This window comes from Pollachius pollachius (genome assembly GCF_949987615.1).
Source record: "Pollachius pollachius genome assembly, chromosome: 10".
Taxonomy (NCBI): domain Eukaryota; kingdom Metazoa; phylum Chordata; class Actinopteri; order Gadiformes; family Gadidae; genus Pollachius; species Pollachius pollachius.
In genome coordinates this window covers 6,381,420-6,402,380 of record NC_136943.1, presented here as the reverse complement: position 1 = coordinate 6,402,380, position 20,961 = coordinate 6,381,420, and the positions used below count along the sequence as shown (strand labels likewise).

Sequence of the window (20,961 nt, the reverse complement as noted above, 5' to 3'; positions counted from 1 at the left end):
CTGATGGTCACCAAGAGCACTTTTCCCAGTAGGATGATTCACACGGAGCGCGTGTAGCCCCGTCCTCTTCTCCCCCCCCCCCATCCTCTCTGCTCTGTGCTGACTCCCTTCTCACAGCGGCTCTCCCCCAGCAGCGCTGGTCGTCATACCAACATCGCACGTACTGGACTAGGAAGTGAACCGGCTTCGAGATCTCAGAATATACCGCACCGTGCGTACGGTGCATCGGAGGATGCCCGCGTACGAGAACTTTTCCAGCATCATAGCGCACGGCTCTCCATCGGCGAACACACCCCGGACGGTCGTGCTGGAAGAACTTCACTAAGAAGGAGAAGAGGAAGAAGAAGAAGTGGAATTGCGAATAAAGCTTCCCCGGAGTTTTTTTTTCTTCTTAGATAATTTTCAAATGATGATTTCCTCGCATAAAGCAGGACCCGTTCCTGCTGTGTAGACGAGGTGTGCAGAGGGTGGACTAAGAGGTGCTGGGTCTGCCGAGCTTAACTGAGATTCATCCTCTGGTGCAGACATGGAGCTCTGGGGAGTCTATCTTGTGCACTTTCTAACTTTGGGTAGGTGGCGAGTCCCTTCCTTCAACATGTTTAAGTGCGTGTGTCAGGGTGGAATGATGCGGTGAGATGTGTGCGTTTGGAACGTAAAGGTTGTTTAAGGGATTTGAGGTAAAACCTTACAAAATATTAAACAAATATTAAACAAATATTTTGTAGCATTAAACTTTCCGTTGCCATGTTCTTATAGGACTATTTCATATATATATTTACTGTATGGTCAGGAAAGAGTTGAGAGCAAGAAATGCAGATTCCCCCCAAAACACATATCTAGGCCTACATATACTATACTACAAAAAACATCTCACCTTAAATATAGAATGATAACTACCAACAGTATTCGTGCATGTACCGCTATAATGAAAGAGTGATACGATTCTGCGCGCGCGCGTGTGTGTGTGTGTCTGTGAGAGCGCATGTGTGTGTGTGTGTGTGTGTGTGTGTGTGTGTGTGTGTAGGGGTGGGTGTGTGCGTGCGTTTGTGTACATGTACGTGGGCATGTGTGTGTGTGCGTGTGATCCATGAGGCGCAAGCTTTTACGCATTTGGGTGCTTTGATGTATTGATGATGGTTCAATTAATGAGTAGTGTCAATATTCTTATGGCTTGTTTGAAGTTCATGCAAGTTTCTGTATGCCCATATTTATCATAAAAAAATATATATTCTCAAAGGGGATCGTGTATGTATGCCCCCTTTGAAAAATGTACATAGACCTCTGTCATTTGCGTAACCACCCACGTAAAATCACATAGCCATGTAATTGGATGGAGTTGGAGTATCTTTTTTTCACACCAGCCACAGCAGAAAGATTGAGATGTCGCTTTGCTCAAAGAGTTTACCCATCACACCACTTGATCGATGAAATGAGCCAGATGATGGTGAAATAAGAACAGCATAATAAGGCCTGAAGACAACAAACTTGCATATATAGGCCTATATATATATATATATATATATATATATATATATAAATGGGCCTAAACACATATATAAGTAATTCTCATACTGCATTACCTGCGCTTGTTCATGGGGAATTCATTGGGTAGGCCTACCTCATTTCCCCTGCACTACTACACTATTGACTTTCCTCAGCCCAGCCTCAGACTGTGTTTAGCCATCTGCCTGGGACAATTAGCTGAGGCAGCCCACCGATAGATCAGCCACCACTGGCTCTTTGGGCGACTTGATGCATTTATATGGGCTGCTGAAGAGGTATAATGGCTTTGCATGGCTAGTGACTGGGGGTCACGCACACACACGTTGACGTACACACATGCACACACACACTCTAGCATCGACGCACAAACACACATACACACGCGCACACACGCACACACACGTGCAACCACACACATACACATGTACACACGCACACACACACACACACACACACATACATACATACATACACACAAACACAAACACACACACACACACACACACACACACACACACACACACACATACACACACACACATACACACAAACACACATACAGATGAACACATGCTTGTATGCTAGGAGACTGTCTCTATTTCAAACTTGTAAAGCAGGTCAAGCTGCTTTTCTTCAGGTAGCTTTGTTTTGAGTTATAAGACATCTGGAGAATAGTAAAGATGTGTCCACTAGCAGACAAACGATGAGTCTACTTCAAGCAATAAGAAGATTTGAAGCGTAATTGCCAAATTGCCACTTTGTCTCTAACAAACGAAAACATAAACAAATTGTAGGCAAAAACCGGGGATGGGAAGTCCAAGCATTGATCTGATTTGCCAGATGATCGTACACGGCGCTTCTCTTTGACAGATCCACACAGGAGTCTCACAGCGTGGTACAGAATGCATGTCCTTATGCCATCCAACCCATCATTACAGCTCTGATTAGTTTGCACTGTTAACCGGTGGCGGGTTGTGGCAGCACTATAGCTGCACCGTGTATTCAGATCATTATCAACGCTGGTTCGACCGGTTCTCACTTCAGTGGCACAAGGTGATTGCATGAAATATTAATGGTTCATATTGAATGGGTAAGACATTATCTACATGGGTATTCAGACAGGTAACCTTGTAATTAAAGTCAATCACCACTGGCACACCAGACTTGTTTGCCAATCGGGAGCAATTGACCTGATTGATTGTAACATTTCTCTCCGGCACACACCTTTTAATTAACCTCAGTCGTATGACGTACTGAATTTGACATTAATAATACCTGACACACATATATATGTACATATATAGTGAGAGAAAACAGAGTTAGATAGCGCAAGCTCTAGAGAGCGAGAGAGAGAGAGAGAGAGAGAGAGAGAGAGAGAGAGAGAGAGAGAGAGAGAGAGAGAGAGAGAGAGGAAGATAAAGAGAGAGAGGGATAGAGACATGTACGCACACACACATAAGCACACACTCACACACACAGACATACACGTGCAAACACATACACACACACACACACACACACACACACACACACACACACACACACACACACACACACACACACACAGACACAGAGGTATTACCGGGCATTACCTGTTTTATTGCCTTGCCACTACTAACAGATTTGCAATGAATCTCATTTGAAACAGGTATTAACTCACAGACCTCTTTTGGAGAATGAAGTAAACTCGAAATCAAATTAAAACCACTTGGTTAATCTCTCAACCCATGTCTCTTGTTGTTCTGCCAAGTATTAGGAATCGACTGGCATAGGTGGTCACCAAAGGCTAATGGCTCGCTGAAAATACCGAATCACTGCCTGATATCCTATTACCCTACTCCTAAATATGTAATGTTCGTAGCTCTGGGCTGAGCAGGTCAAATGACGATGATGACTCTTACAGCCTGGCATCCTATCTTTCATCACTTGATAGCCACAGGAAATATAAGTAAGGAAGGAAGCGGAGTGAGAGTGTTCCATTTGAGCCGTATCAATAATTTGAAGTGACGTTCGCCCACAGATGTGGGTTGAAAGCTTCGGAGACTCTGCAGCGGTTTTCTACCGCCCTGGCTCACTTCTTAGAACCGTTGGAGAGAAAAAAAGGGCTCCATATTTAATTATTGAGATTTTAACTCTTTTTAGCAGCTGAGATTTTGCTCGGGCATTTTCGTCTCGTGTCACTCAGGTGAAACATCGGACTCCCACCAGAAACTGTCAGGTGGTTAGGCACCAGCGGTAAAGTCAGGTACAGCATTGACTTTATGCGCCTGAACTAAAGTGACACATTTTATTGAGTTTGAGGGAATGTTTGGTGAATAGTGTCAATGGTTTGAACGGGTAATTGATGTTGACTTCAAGAAATAATACCCGCGAAAACACTTTGACCTTGTTAAAAAAACATCTAAAATCGACTCACTATTCATTCCCGGCTTGATTGTACTTTATGGTTATTTGTACTTTGACACTGGCTGTCGAGGCTTACTGCAATGTGCTCCAGCGGTCTGTTTTCCTGTGTTACCCAGAATTACTCATGCTACCCCGCACTCAACATCAGCTGCAGGATTAGACAGCTGGGCCCAATCCCAATGTCCGGACTCACGGACTCATGGACTTTGATGCGCGTTCTCGCAAAATTATTAAGGCTTTAGGGCTGTCCCAATGTCGAATTCCAAAGGGCGTGAGGGTTTGAGTCCACACTTACCGAGCCCTTTCCGTGAGACTGCATCAGTGCAGACTTCACCTAAGGGAATTACCCACAGTTCAAAGCGTTGTGACGTTTACCGCGGAGACCATAGGTACAACAACAAGACGACACTACTGTCAATGCGCGACCAGATGGGAATTTCTGCCTTTTTTTAGTGAGCCGGATCATTTGGATCAGCTCACCAACAAGAGCCGGCTCTTTTAGCTCCCAAACAGCTCTTTATATTACTAATTATACCTTTTATAATTCAGCCAAATGTAGCCCGTTCTGACTTATGATTAGTATGTGTAGGCCAATAATCACCTAATTCAATACATCCTTTATACTGAAGTATTCAAAAGTAAAAATTATATTTTCTTATCATTTTCTTATCTTATATCAATAAATTGCTGTAGCCGATTGTTTTCATTGCATTTACAAAAAAACAAAAAAAATGAGAATTCCCAAACCGGCAAGTGTCAGCAGCATCTTTGTCATTAAACGTTGCCAAGGTTACATGTGCTCTCGTGAAGTGCTGTCCCAATCCCATATATACCTATCTGAGCCCATGTGGCCTCACGCACTCACTCACTTAGCACCTGAGATCAATTAAGTCTGTGAGTCCTTAGTCCTCAGGGCTCACTTTGGGATTGGGCCATGTTGACTGGGCTGAAAGAGTTAGCCTTGCTCTCCCAGCTAACACTATCGTTAGCTGCTGCTGAGCTCGCCGTGGTTAACTTTAGCTTAGCAAGATGGGCATTCTAGAACAGTTAACAGCCGTTCTGATTGATTTCGGCCCTGTACCCCTCTTTTTTGTGGAAAATCGTCAAAACCCAAATATAATACCTAGAGATAAACCCCAAAATACAGAATGATGGATGTTATAATCCACACAGCATGTAAGTGTAAGATACATTCACACAAGTTCATTAAATACTTTAAGAAAGAGTGTATTTCAATGTTAAAAGGCACAACATTTAATTAAAATGCATGTCATTTCATGCATCTTGTATACATCTTAACTGCTTTAGTACAACACTTGAGAATATACTTGAATACTCTTCTCTTGGAAAGGAATTGAGTCAAATTGGGCTGCTCATCGGGCTCAAGTTGGAACATGCAACAATATGCAACTAGGAAAGTTCCTGCTTTGATTAGTTATTGAGTCAATCACTCAACTCTGGCAGAATTGATTGGGCAGCAATGTGTGCCAAAATACACAGTACGTTTCACTCATACATCGTGGTCTAGAAATCACATCTCTTTCCTGATTCTTACCTTTGTCTTACTATCGTGATGACAGAAATAAAGATTCTATTTTTTCTTCTTGAAGATTCTTCTCAAAGATTCCTCTTCTTGAGTGGGAAAGCATGTTGTTAAATGGAGTGTGTCGTTATGCAAGAACCGTTATAGAAAGCAGGCTACTTCAGTTTGTTTACAGACAGCATGAAGATGATGAATTGTTAATTTGTCTTTTGCTTGCCTTTTTGACTTCATGCTTTGCCAGAGGGAGCTCTCCGTGTTATAGCTGAATGTTTTCACACACCTTGGCTTTAACACAGAGGATCAACAATTCAACTTAAAGTTGTGGGAAAAAAAGATAAAGGGAAGGTTTGAAACTTTCATATGACTCCGCTCTCTATAATTGTTTCAATATATAAGAACAATAAGAAAAGTGGTAATGGTATACTCGCTCACAATTTCATTTAAAACTTGAGCGCTATCATACACACAGAAATAACAGTAAAATAGAAATGCTTTTTATGCAATTCCATTCAGCAGCAGGGCCAATTCGGGGTCTGGCATTAAAAGCCTTGGTGGTTGTGGTTGCAGAAAAACAATCAGGGACATACTGTATCTCGTCTTTGGAAAGAAAACTGAACTGAAGCCGGTGGCTGGATATCTTGTTGTTGGAAGACGCATTGACTCTTGGTGGTAAAAAATGGATCAATCTTTCTGAAACCGAGCTTAATATTGTTTTGTAATGGCAAATGTGGTTGGCTGAAAAAGAGGGGTAAGTAGGGTCCCATGGGGTGAGAGAGAGAGAGAGAGAGAGAGAGAGAGAGTGTGTGTGTGTGTGTGTGTGTGTGTGTGTGCAATGTGTGCAATGTGTGTGCTTGCATTTGTACGTGGAAGGGGAGTGTAATATGTGGAATAAAATTGTGAGTTGAGGCCTGGTCACACTGTATATATTATGTAAACAGCGAGAGCACATCAAGTGAGGCTGAATGGAGGGACGCCCGACTGCTCACTTTAGACACCTGGATGTGTGGCAGACTTTAATTGAAGGAAACATCTGTGATGGGTCAAGCTGATAACCCCTATAATTTCCCGCTCCTTTGTTGCTATACCTTCAAATCAGGTTTTCTTTTTTCGAATGGAAAAGTTTGTATAGCCTAAATTCAGAAGTTCACAAGGAAGGCTGTCTGAAGCTGTCTGAGCGTGGAGTGCAATGCTCCTGTAGTCATTCTTGAAAACGGAAAGGTCAATTAATTTGTACGGTTATGTATCACTGCGGTGAGATTAAACCCATTAGCGGGCATTACAGTATTATCATCTCCATTAAGTGGCCCATCCGACTGTGTTTGCTCCGTAATCGGTCGTTTCTTGTTGACATTTTATGGCGAGGGGAAGCGGGGCAGACGCGAGATCACATGACCACAAAATTATAGAACACAGCTTGTTTTGTCTGGCTCGATTTCAGAAGGTAATCGTCGACCCTTTTCTCTGCAGATCTCAGATGGGTGCATGCTGAGGACCTTAGAGGTACTATTATTTGCTAAAACCATTCAGTTATTTAGCAGCATCTTATCCACTTGTGCCGTCAGATTCACACTTTGCTCAAGGATGCCTCAGGGCGGGGAGACAAACGCAGTACTTTTCGTCTTGGCCTCCAACACCCCTGCCACGGCACTGCACCCCCAGCTCCCTTCCCGCCGTTTGAGAGACATCACGCTTAGTAAAAAAGCAAAAGACATTTTCAATTGTCAGCTCCCTACCTGAGGACCAAAGCATTAAAGCACGGCCATGGATTCAGAGCTGAACCGTAGCAGTCGGCGATGATTTGAGTGGGACCCCTAGTTGCTTTACGCAGTGTCTTCTCTATTAAAAGACCAAGACGTGGTGGAGTGTGCGGTGTGGAGACTAAGCGTGCCCGCCCCACCCCTGCCGAGGCCCCTGCAGAGCCTCATTAGCTGGGAGTTGGTTTATATGCTGAGTGAAAGCTCGTCGCTGAAAGGCGGCCGCGGCCCCTTGGTGGCAACATTTCAGAACCGAGGGCCTAAGCTCTGCTTCCTCTCACGCTGCCCAAACGCCTTTCTGGGACACTTTAAAGTCTATTCAGGGTTCAGGGTAGAAGTCGCCATCCAGATTGATGGAGGACGAACTTAAATGGGAGCGGATGACAAAGGTCCAAAAAAGTGTTTTTACCGAGATTATTGGTTTCTTTCGCCTGAGTCTGTTTAATGTCTGAAAGTCCAATGAACACTTCATCTCAGGACTTCTAAGGGCTTGGTTTGGGCTTTTAAACTCGCTGCCATGGTCTCAGATGGGATTCATGCAAATAGTTATGTGCTTTCATATCTTATCTTATTTAATGTGAATATACTTGATTGCGCTAAATATATTAGGTTTCATCAGGTTATGCTGTAGAATAACTGTGAATCACCACAGATATTTTAATGTATTGTTGTCGTCGTCCTCACATATTTTCCATATGACCAACGAAACTCGAACTTGAACTTGATCTTTTCCAGTCCGTCGGGTGGGGAATAAATATTTCCAAAGCGCATACGGTCAGACAATATGGCGCGGAGACATTTGAACTTACCTGACTGACTGTGTGTTTTTTCTCTCCTGCGGATGACTTCGCCCACAGCTGTGACATTACACCTTATAGTCTCTCTGTGACAGTCGGAGAACGCTCTGACTGCAGCAGACCTTGGTACATCCTGTGCACTAATCCTTTTGTAATGGTGAGGCTTCAACACGCACTCTTTCTGTGTAAACATTGTCCACTCTCTCCTCCTCCTCCTCCTACTTCTCTTTTCCGTACATTTATAATATCTGACATGCTTTCTTTATTCTTAGCATAACATTTCCATACTCTTTCTGATCCGTATCCTATTTTGATGTTATCCGAAAGTTTGTTGACGTCGATTCAATAAAAGTACGTGAATGGGAACATTCAAAATATTAAGGACAAACAATAAGTGTATTTATTCTATGTTCATTGTATTAACCTCCCTCAAAAGGCCATGAATAGGATTCATCTTCGCGACAGATTACATTACAATACATTACACAACTTAATTTACGGGATCCTTTGATCCAAAGAGACTTACAATTAGATCAGTCCCTCGTGGAAAGCTCACGATATTGACAAATCTCATTAAGCCCTATTTCCCAAAACTCTGGCCAAAAACCCTTGTGTTGTGTGTGTTATGAGGAAACTCTTCATCAGAATCGACAAATGTATCATTAATCCCGGTTCTGCTGCAGAGACGGGGTGTTTCTCCTCAGTCCCGATGCGTCGCCCGCGTCGTTGTTCTATGTAGGGCCGTGAAAATGTGACAAACGTGATGAATGTAATGAGCCGAAAAATTAAGGGAAATTTGCAAACAAATTGAAGTGATCAGGGTGCCAGGCAACACAATAACACGGCGGCCATGATGGATGCAGCTGTCTCGTATCGTTGTGGTCACAACGCCGTTCCCATGACAATCACGAGGTGCTAACCGACTTAATGAATGTGTTTTATATCGAGTCGAGATGGCTGAAATAAACCCTGTGTAACTATTATTTTATTGAACATAAATAGAGTCTATTTATTACCCAGGGCGATGTCGGTGTTTATTTAAACATGGAGGCGAGTGAGTAACATTTTATTTCAGAAGGCCGAGTGTAATCGTTTTTGGCTCAGCATTCCAAGGCTGTGCGATGCCTGTAAACAAGTCAAGTGTTGGCACCAAACGGTTTCTCATCCAAATGAATTCATCTCTTGTTCGCAGCCACAAGGAGCCTTAGCCTAATCAAATCAATGGAATCTAATGGGTGACCTCATTGTTGTTTCTAATAAAATGAAAAGACAGTTTATTCCTGTTTGCGGGTTACTGAATTAGATCTCCGTCTGAGGCAGGGAACCTGAGCTCTCTCGTGTCTCATGCGTGCGACGGATCACGTTCCGGAAACGGATCGAAGGCAGAGAGAGCCCGACCTGACAGTAATCCACTGAGCCTGATGGCCGTGTGTCCAGAAGAGGAAGCGTCGGATAGCGTCTCTCATTCATTAGAAAGGGAGAGGTGGACGCTAGTAGTCGGTAGTAGTGATGTAGTGGTAACACAAGCACCCTTGGGTGGTGGTTACACACAACGTCAGTGGTTAGACTCGACGTCAGTGGTTACACACACACGCCATCAGTGGTTAAACACACACACACACACACACACACACCATCAGTGGTTAGAAACATACCCCAGGGGGTACATAAACAGCTGGTTCCAGGGGGTACGTTCATAGATGTTCACTTAAGAAATGTAACACATGGTAACATAGTAAATAGTTACATCACATATCTATATCTACATATAACTTTACATATATTATGCCGCTGGTCGAAAAATCGACGGCTAGAAACAGAAGAATCCTATTAGGCCACTGCAGACAATCCAATTAGATTTGATTTGTTGAACACCTCTGTTTGCTCCCGTAGTCATTCCGTACTAAAAACTCCTTCAGAATAATTGGGTATGAGAGAGAGAGAGAGGGGGGGGGGGGGGGGGGGGGGGGGGTATGTTCTGCGGTGGATAACCTTGCGACGCAGGGACGACAAAGGTTGAAGCGGGCTCTGCTTGGGTTCCTCGGTGTGTTCCGTAGAAGGGAAACACACCATTACCAGGGCAGCAGACGGGAACGGGCTGGAGGGCACCTGTCTCTGTAAGCGGCCGTGGATTCACAACATCTGCTCGGCCCGTCAGGGGATGCCACCTTGCGCACGCCGTCATGTGATTCATGGTGTGTGAGGAGGGAGAGCACCAAACAGGGATTTAGGAAAGAACCACACGCACGCGCGCGTTTACACGCACATGCGCACGCACATGCACACGCACGCATGTGTGTACACACGCACGCACACATTCAAGCAGGCGCGAACGCACACAGGCACACACACACATGATCATGCACACACATGCTCATACACAAACACACACACACACACACACACACACACACACACACACACACGGGTAGATTCATAGTGCTTGGTGTGTTCCAAAATTTCGGGTATTAAGCCATGTTTAGCCTAATATCGTTGTTTGCAATAACACATTTAAAAATGTAGGTAATGATCATACGTTTATTTTACATAGCGCCTTTCTCACACTCGAGGTTGCTTCACAGATTCATGAGAGAGATTCATAAGTGATTGTATGGAGAAGGTGGCGGGAGTGCATTCTGGTGTTTCACAAACAACATGGGGATAATTATGAATCCAGGTCTGGAGTCACTATTATAACCTCACTGTAAGTGGTTCCGATATCTATTTGACAGACATTAAAAATACTAATGTCAGGGACCCGGAGTCGTGACTTAATATTAATACTGTGATGTTAATAATAACATCACCTAGCGATGTTGCGTAGCAACCAGGAAAGAAGTCTGTACATTTTTTAATCCACGGCATAATTTGTTTAATACTTACTGTGCACAAAATTATTCCATAATTAAAAGTGTCGGGTTATGCAATTAGACCTTCATAGCTCAGCTGATATCCCAAATTCTAATAAACAAAGACCTGAAATTGCTGTTGCCTGTCTATGGTATTTCATAGTATATAGTTAATAGCAACCTTACAGCAACCCACATATTGGAATAGTTATTGTTAGGCTCACATAAAACCTGCTGAAGGCACAATACACCGGCTTCTTTACCCTTCTGTGTACAACCTTCTGTAATGCAATGCCTGCATTATTATATATTAGAAAATCCCCAAAAGGTCTATCACACTTTGTCCAGTCTAGTTCCGGTCCTAAAATGCCTGGTAGGCGGCCACAGTTTGTCAAAACACCCACAATACAAAAAGGACCTCTTCATATCACAATATACAAGGTCACAAATCACCACCTTCTGCCACAAGGAGATACTGTTCTGGATGACTCTGAGTTTCCTACGGACACACAGAACTTATTTGGACAATTCTTATTTGACCCAGAAATACCTGGTGTTCCTCAGTGGCTGACGTCCAGGAACGGCCTTAAACTGGTTTCTCAAGGTTTACTTGAGCCCTGCAAACTCCTCTAAACTTCTCTTTGTATCACTTTATAATTGGTCCAGGGGAAGGATGGAGAGGAGTCTAGTTTGTCAGAGGCCCTGTCAAAAAAGTTCTGGGTTATTAATACTTAATGTCTGCGGCTCGCACACCCCTGTATGCATCCTTAAGCAAGACAGAAAGCCCCCCCCCCCCCCCCCCCCCCCCCCCCCGCTCCCTGGACCACTCTCTATAGAAATGTATCCTAAATAGAAACAACACTATGTTTCTTCTTGGCTTTATCTCGTCTCACATGGTCTACAACGATGCTCTTTCTCTCGTGTTTTTACCTGGCGTCTCTAGAACGTATCATTAGAGAGCCTCGGTATAAGGATAACAATGCATTTAGGATCCTGGGGTGTGAGGGAAGAGAACACAGCATAGAAGTCCAAAAAACCTCAAACTAGTTTAATGCCCCAGGGAGCTCTGCTCTTCAACGACGGACTGTAAATACAGAGTGTGGAGATCTTCTGGTCTGGGAGAGTGTGAGCTGGATTGAATCACAGGCAACCAGCTTCCAAAAAAACACAAGAGAAATGGGTTTTGGGGTTGTTTAATTCTCGCTTTCTGGAAAATGCCATATATTTCCTAATAAGTAACAAAGAAAAGCACTGAGAAACTTTATTGTGGATTATAACGTTTTGCTGAAACATCCATTTTATGTGCACACAAAAGGTGATTTGAAGGTGTTTAAAATGGTGTAAGGCTCATGTGTTTTCATAAAAACTAACCTTAAGTAATTTTACAAATTACGCCTTTTCTGCTTTTGTTCTTCTTTCCAACTTTCCTCCATTACTTTATTTTGGTTCTGATCCAATGCCCTTCAGTCCACATGGTCTGCATCAAAATGGTACTTAGCATTTTAAATCGCACTCCTGCCCAGGGAAAAGGAGAGGAGTTGGACACCGAGAGAGAGAGAGAGAGAGAGAGAGAGAGAGAGAGAGAGAGAGAGAGAGAGAGAGAGAGAAAGGAGAGAGACAGAGAGATAAAGAAAGAGAGAGAGAGAGAGAGAGAGAGAGAGAGAGAGAGAGAGAGAGAGAGAGAAGGAGAAAGGGTCGGATTCAGACAGACAGAGATAAAGAGAGACGATAAAGTGAGCCAGATAGAGAAAGAGAGAGAGGTTTACATGGCTTACGGTGCAAGCTGCTATGAGAGCATCACCTGTGCTTTTCTGTACATGCCCTTTGAAACCTGAAAAAGTAGCACCTGGCAGGGAACGGGACCACATATGGTCAACTTGTTTTCAGTGGAAGGTCACTTATACGCTTTACGGGCTTTGCCTCGCCTCAAGGCCAAGAGACCTGAGTGACCTCCAGTATGTGATTAAACACTATACATGACTGCTGCAGGAGAGATTATTGTTGGGCACACTACATAATAAATGTAATGCCGCATTTCCACCGGAGGGTGCGGTTCGGTTCGCAAAGGTGCGGCACGGTTAGAGTTTCCACCACCAAAAGTGGGCGTGACACGAATTGAGCCGTACTGAGCCGTACTCGTTTCGCACTCGTCTCCAGTACTCCTCCGTTGGGGTACTGAGACGCCTGAAAGGGTGCCGGCAAGTTCGAGCTACACGCGCCCTCCGTTAATTGGTCGACAGAATCGTCACTTCCCGGCGACATGGGGATAAAAACAAACAAACAGTACCCGCAAGGTATTATTCTGGACAATGGACATGTCGCGCAAAACTTTATCTTGGCCGAACAAGGAGGTGGAGAAACTCTTGCTGGACGACTTCCATGGTAGCTCTTGGTTCAATGTGTCGCGTTCCTCTTTTCCATTGTTTTTATTGAGCAGGCTACACCGTGTCGCGCTGCTATGATGTCACGATGTTTAGGCAGCTGCCGCGGCGATCGACATCCGGCCTACCATTAGGGCACTGTCGGCGGTGGAAACGCGACCTCAGAACTGAGCTGGGCTATATTGCCCCCTCCCTACCGGACTGAGGCGAACCAAACCGAACCACACCGCACAGACAAACAGCTCTGGAGAGAACGTGTTTTTTAGAAAATGTGTTTTGGGCTAAGAGTTGTAGGAAGGAGTGGGCGTGTTATCCCCATGGCTACGACCCATTTTGGATAATGTTTTAGAACTGTCGTGTGCTGGAGTGTTTTAATGAGAAATGTTTTGTATGAAATGTACCCCACACTGTGGCGTTATACTTAGTATCCAAGAAGCTTCACTCTCTTAGACGCGGACAACAAAAGCAACCGCTGGCCAAGAGCTCCACACACACACACACACACACACACACACACACACACACACACACACACACACACACACACACACACACACACACACATACACACACACACACACACACCCTCGCATTAAACGTGTCCTAGAAGCTTAACCCTCTCTTGGACGTGGACATCCACCTGTGCACAGACGGTAAAATAGGATAGTGAATGGCCAAATTTACATTTTGTATAAATAACAAAACACAATTTGTTCAATAAAATCAAACAAATAGCCTCATCACTGGACACTTGTGATGCTACCAGATGCTGTCGTAAACGGTCTCATTGTTTTGGAAGCACCTGCTGGCACGCTACACAACACAGGCCAGTGCGTCCCTCCGTTGTCATTGGTGGGGAGGGGGGGTCCAGTTGGCTGCAATCTGCATCCCTCCTGCTAGTGGTCACCTCAATCCTTCCCACTGGGCCTTTAAGGTCACAGGCTATACACAACATATAGAATAGATAAGTTAGAATATGCATGATAGCTCTACAATTCTCAGATCAAATCGAATGTTCTATAAACTTGGTTTGATTTATAAATGCCATTATTTGCCGGCAAAAACTTGAACCAGCCAGAAGAGGCCCTTCTCTTCGCTGTACGGTACAGCCATGGCGTCTTTGGGACGAAGGAAAGGACAGAGAGAGATTTGATTACCATACAAATTGGACTATTGTGTGGGATGGGATCGAACCATCTAGCACAACTGGTGTCCGAATTATTAAATAAAATTGAGTCGAGCCGAGTTTCGACCAAGGTCCAGCCTGTTGTCCAACCTGAAACATAGAATTGGTTGTTTGTCAGTTTGACCCAAAAGGACCCATATGCCCCACTAATACACGTCGCCTACTCTTTCCCAAAGAAGAAGAGGAAATGTCATCCCTGTGTCGCTCGAAAGTCTAGGTTTTTATTGAAATATATCATAAAATACACATAACGTAACATCTCAGAGGAAGGCATTGATTCAAACGCAGGCTGTGTGGTTTCCGGGGTAGCAGTGTCGATAGAAAACAATAGAAAACATTACATTAACTAACAAATCATTATGTTTGTTATGTTATTTTATTAAAATGAATAGTTATTAACAACAAAATGTGCGTAATCATCTCTGCATCACTTCGAGCTCAATCAGTTATTGATATATATTGATATATATATCATTAGGTAGAAACGTTTAAAACATATCCTTCCTCTGTGTCTTTATTAATATGTCCATCACAGTCTTTAGAACAACATTTTAACAAACACAACCATGGACAGACACAGAAGACAAATAAAAAAAAAATTAAAGCATTTCAGGTTATGCTTTCACATGGACCACAATGAACAGCAGTTGCAGGTAAATCCTTATGAAGGCTTGAATAGATTAATTAGTAATGTGACGTCTCATAGAACGCATTGTGCCTTCGGGGGTGACAAAGGCAAGAGTTATACTTCTCATTGTTCCACCGCTCTAGGGTTGACCTCTTGCTCCAGTTTCATCTTCATGACACTTACCACCAATGGCTTTCTATCATCATGAAATGCTATTCATTCATGTATACGTAGAACCGAGGCTTGATGTTGTTTTGATCACAGATTTCTTGTTGTGGCTGTTGCTCTCACACGTTCCAACTTCTCAGACCGGGCTCCAGGATGTTCCCAGAAGCCCAGGGGGCTCACGTTTGGTCAGCCAAGACAGAAGATTTAGCAGGGCTGTCAAACCCAGCCCACTGTGACACTGCTTCTACCTATACCTGTAGCCAGCTATGATGTGACCGAGGTCTGGACCTCTGTTGTTTTGTTTTAAACCTATATACAACTGTATACAAAATCAGTTGTAAGCAATTGTAAAAAAAAATCAGTTGTAATCAATCAGTTGAGGACTACTCCGAGACCCCCTCCGAGACCTCCCCCCCAACAAAACTGAACCCCCGCAATTTAACCCACAAACCTCACTATTTTTCCAACTCTGGCTTCTACCTATTGTGTCATTCATCATTAACGAAAAAAGGAAACTACCGAATGATTCCAAAGGCTCCCAAGCATGAGACATCCTCTCAATGTTCCCATTGTCATATAAGAGTAGAATTAGACTAGAATTAAACTAAACTTAGTCCACTCATAGGCTGAGGATTGACTTTGCATCATGGTGGTTGATTTGCCGACCAAACCTTGACATTTCCGGGGGGCAGAAATGTCAAGCTTTGGTCGGCTAACCCCCAAAAGGGTTAGTTTCCCTTGAACTTTAAACACACCACTAACCCCCAAAAGGGTTAGTTTCCCTTGAACTTTAAACACACCACTAACCCCCAAAAGGGTTAGTTTCCCTTGAACTTTAACCACACCAATGGATTCTCACAATAGATCTGGACTAGCTACCTGGAGCCATGGTGAGGGTCATCCAGGCTCTCCCTGCTGACGCTGTAGCCCCAGATGTAGTCTTGAGATGGCTGATGGATGTCCCTGACATAACCAAGTGGATTCATCCAGAGCCATTCTTACTATACAGGAGCAAATCGTATTTTATCTATAACGTTTTTCTTATCCTAATGAAAAACAAAAGCTATCTCAGAAAATGTAATTTATCTTTTAGATTGAAAATGTATATAAAAATAGCTTGCATTAAACTTTTAGTCAGCCGTGCATATCCACTAGTGCATGCAAGGCATTTGGCTAGAATTTATTCCTTCCTCTTTCCCTACTGTAATGTGTTGTCAAGTAGTGAAGCACTATTTCTTTCTTCTCCTTAAGCCTCTGTGGTGTTCTCATTCCCCAGTAGATCAGTAATGTTACAAAAAAAACAAGAGAACTAAGCGTAACTCTCTTTAAAGTAAGTTTATACATATAGATAGATGGAGAAATAAATAACAAAGGCGTTGTGTGAAGAGGAGCCACTTGTAAGATTACCTTTCATGTCCCTGTTTGATTGAACCTCCATTATTCAAGACCTTTGTACATGAAAATGTCTAGAATACCATTCATAGTACAATTGAATTAGGAGATTGCTATGGTTTATTGGAAGTGAATGCAAACTGGGAGGTGTTTTTTTTTCGCAATTCAAAATTAATTATATATTTTTAATGATGCAAAAAATTTCGGTCCATATTTATTCCCTTATTGAAATATTTCACCAAACTTTCTCAAGTGTCACAGCAGTTTTCACTTAAAATTTCCTCCTTTAAACCCATCATCTGGCAACTACTCAAAGTCTATTTGGGCGCTGCTACACAAATGCAGTGATTTAAAAGACGACTTTAGAGTAACCTGTATATGACATCCACTTTCATGCTCAGCCCCTGTGTCTTACACCTTGAATATTAACATCAGTCTCTAGCCATGGCTCAATCACACCACAGGAGGATCTCAGATCCAGGCAGTTTTCTGCCTCCCCGTTTGATTCCATGAGGCTTATGGGGCTTGATGCACCTTTGAAGCAATTGAAACTGGATGACTGGACGGTGTACTCGCAGTGCGAGAGGGAGCGGGGGAGGAGGAGGAGGAGGTATGAGTTGCCTCGACCTTTGTTTCGAGTTGTTCGCTTCAATTAGACTTTTATCACGCGATCACGCCAGTGGGAGCGGTGTTAAACGTCTGAAGTCCCGTGTCAGGTTCTGTTACTGGCCAAGGCCAGCGCAGGCTCAATGCCCTTCTCTCCACGTCCGCCATGGACACGACTCCTGGGAAGTATGACGACGTGCGCCAATCTGGCAGATCACTCAATTGAGCATTTTAGTTTCAGTTAAAAAGCCAAGTTTAAGACCAAGGCCTTCCTTTGACTGAGTATTGCCACCCAGAACCCAGCTTTTGTTCAGCCCTGGACGGGGCTGAACAAAGTCTAGGTTTCTTCTTCTGAAGACCCACTTACACCTCAGCACTGTGTCTGGATTGCGAGTTGCGAGTTTTGGTGATTTTTCCGACAGCTTGTCCGATGTGCCGTGTCGAAGATGTGTGTGTTACGACCACTTACGATGGCTACACATGGCTCTGATTGGCTCGCAGATGGTGTTTATTTCAGTACTTTGATCGGGTTGTTTAGTCGGCGTATAAGGGGGGGGGGGGCTTCCAAGTTTGTCCAATTATGCTGTTAAATGGAGACACAAAATCAACATGTGATTTAAAACAATGGCGTTTACAGCAGAAAAAAAAACTTCATTATTTAATTAGCTCACGAAACAAGCCTTGCTAACAAGGCATCGACTGGAGATTGTCTCACATCAATTACGGCAGAGTGCTACATAGCCCCATAAAAATCGTAACAACGTGTCAAATGCATCATAAAATATTTGCAGCCAGACATTTTCATGACGCATTCATGGAAATTGTCACCTTTGGACACCTTTTGGGATCAGAAGGCAAAATAAAGTGGAGACAATTAACTTAAAGGGGTTTATTTCAATATGCATAACTGTCATCCTGTCTCCCCCTCGTTCATTGAACTCAGCTTACCCCATGTGTCACTCCCAGAGCAGGGGATGACAACATGTTTAGAGTAATGTGTGGGGGAAAGGGGCGAGAGAGTGGGCGAGAACGAGAGAGAGAGGGAGGGGGGGGGGGGGGGGGGGGAGAGAGAGAGAATGAGAGAGAGGCGGATAGAAAGAGAAAGGGAGGGGGGTAATGGGGGCAAGGGGCGAAGACGTTGGTTAAGGTTTTCATCAGTAAAAGTGGCCATCAGTCATTGTGATGGAAGGTCTGGCTCCGCCCACTACTGAAAGGGTCTGTTGAGTGACAGCTGCAGCTGGCAGACATTACGGCCTTGGCCCGGCACCGCGGACCCCAAAGCAGAAGGTTAACACTTCATCACTATGCAAATGGAGGGGGGAGGGTTGTACACGGGGCTACTGTTATGAAAATTATAACCTCTCTCTTTAACCCCCACAAAAATATCCTCATAAAGGCATTCACTGAAAACGTTTTTGTCATTCGTCACTCACTAGAATTTTGGTCAGATGTGGCATAACTCAAATGTTAAAATGTGACAAAGTTTGACATAATGTGAAATGTCTGCCAAACCTTCCCTTGCGGAAAATATGCTTCATTTCAAAATGTTAAACGTTTAAGGAAAAATACATTTCGATGTAAAAAGGCCAGATAGCTGGTGAGTCGCGGTAAGAGGAGTTTGCGGGGAGTGCGTTATGATTGAAAGATTACGAGCCACCTGAAGTGGGCCATCAATGAGCCATGCCCTTGAAAAGAACCACAGCATATGGTCCATTTCAGCGCTCAAGTCTGCAATCTTCTTCCAAGGAGAACAATAGGGTCGGTCTGCTCCCTTGCTGGCTGGCGTTTGCTGCAGGAAGCCGGCACTTTCACTGGGGGGGGGGGTAAAAAGTGATGTGTCATGCACTCACCCCCTTAGCGAGCGAAGGACGATAGGCTGATAAGTTAATTGCGACCATTACAAACCAATACTGAATGCTTTCATAATGTCACTATTTTCAGACAGAGATAAAGGGGCCTTTTGTAGCTTGACATTGAGCCTGAACTTGGCAGGCCATCACACTGGCACAAGAGTACCCCCCCCCCTCCATCCTCCACTCGTTACACAGAAAAATTATGTTTCATCCGACCCAGAGTATAACATAATCACACAGCACACATGAACCATGTCAAAGTTTTCTGACGTTTTGATCGAAGCCGCTTTGCATATTAAAGAGAGCCTTTTATAATTCTCCTCCTCATTAGCGAATACACATCGCTTCTACCCCTTACCACCCAAGAAATGTTTGAAAACGTCCGCATTAGAATAAAGAGGAAAAAAGGGCTCTATTGGAGGGCTTGGAGGTCTGGTATTAAATCGTTTAAAAAAAGACAAGAAGCCTCGTAGACAAACGATACGAATGAATAATGGAATCTGCTTCTTGTGTCTGGCCTTGGGGCTTTTACCCAAGCTTAATAGCCTCAGAACGTTCCTATAAATGAGGTGGTTATGCTTTACATGTGATGGTTGCGATGCGGGGGTGTATCTCACAGTTCTATAATAAGAATCCGGACATTCGACACGTTCCTGCACAGCGGTGGGATGTGAGGTCTTGAACGAGGCCTGTGATAACGAGTCTATAACCAGATCACACATATGTTGGAATCACTTCACAATAAGGTTCATTCGATTCATTAACCATTAATCAACTTAAGTTATTGTGATCGACCTTAACCCACCGTTAATTATCACTGGTCAAGTAAAAATTAATTAACATTAGTTAATACAGTAATACATTATTATATGTCAGGGTATAGGGTTAAACCTTACCCTAACCCTATTTAATAATTAAGTTAACATTACACCATTAGTACAATCGAATCCCTTTAGTAAATGATTACTTGACACTAAACTTACTGTCAATTAACTGTTCGTTAATTGTAAGTGAATGCTCTTTATTGCGTGGACTTATTTTCATTAATGGTAAATCAACGTAAGTTAATGTAACACATATTGTAAAGTGTTACCAATATCTATGCATGTGTTGATGCCTTCATATCTTGTATATTTTTGCATATATAGCCACAATTGTAACCTTCCTTTCTCTTTATAATTGAAAGACATGAAGAATGAAGGCAGAGGGATTGGGTGGCAATCAAATATCACATTTCCATATTTGCTCTTGGCCTGCACCTACACAGGGCCACGGGCTTGTTGGAGCCGTCCTCGCTGGGCAAGCTGGGAAACAAGTGTGAATTAGACACATAAATTACATCACGCTGTAATTGGCTAAGAGGCTAGGGTCAACATCTAAACACATGCAATGTGTGCGACTAAGTATCCATCAATATGTAATGGCTTGGTTGTAATTATCATTGTCGAAAGGATATGGTATATCCTATGAGCTGTTGGGAAGCTCAAGCACATGCAAGACCTACTCTGCGAGTTGGTTTATTGGTGTAGCCCCTGGTAAATTGTCTCATACATTGCATATTTTAGATGGTACTAAACTTCTGTTGACAGCACCATTTGTCTCACGTAGGCTCCTCCATGGGTATATGTGTGTGTGTGTGTGTGTGTGTGTGTGTGTGTGTGTGTGTCTGTGTGTGTGTGTGTGTCTGTGTGTGTTTGTGTGTGCGTGTGATTATATACAGTGTCATTTTCTGTGTAGATTCTAAAATCCCCCCTTCCCCCTCAGCCCTGCATGACTAGAAGATTAATTGAAAATGTGCATGTTTGTTTCTTGCACTTGTATATGCCCATAGCCTTGGTCCCTGTCTGTATGTGTGCTTGTGTGTGCGTTTGCATGCAAGTGTGTGCGATTGTGTG

At 43.5% G+C, this 20,961-nt stretch overlaps 1 protein-coding gene across 1 annotated transcript in view; it reads left to right on the top strand.

The window, feature by feature from the left end:
* Positions 1-526: 526 nt before the first annotated feature.
* Positions 527-20,961, top strand: part of gfra4b (GDNF family receptor alpha 4b) — a gene marked incomplete at both ends in the record, with an annotated part of 33,697 nt that continues 13,262 nt past the window's right edge. The window contains one exon of the mRNA XM_079744715.1: positions 527-569. Coding sequence (XP_079600841.1) covers positions 527-569 — 43 coding nt within the window. The remainder of the gene's footprint in view (positions 570-20,961) is intronic.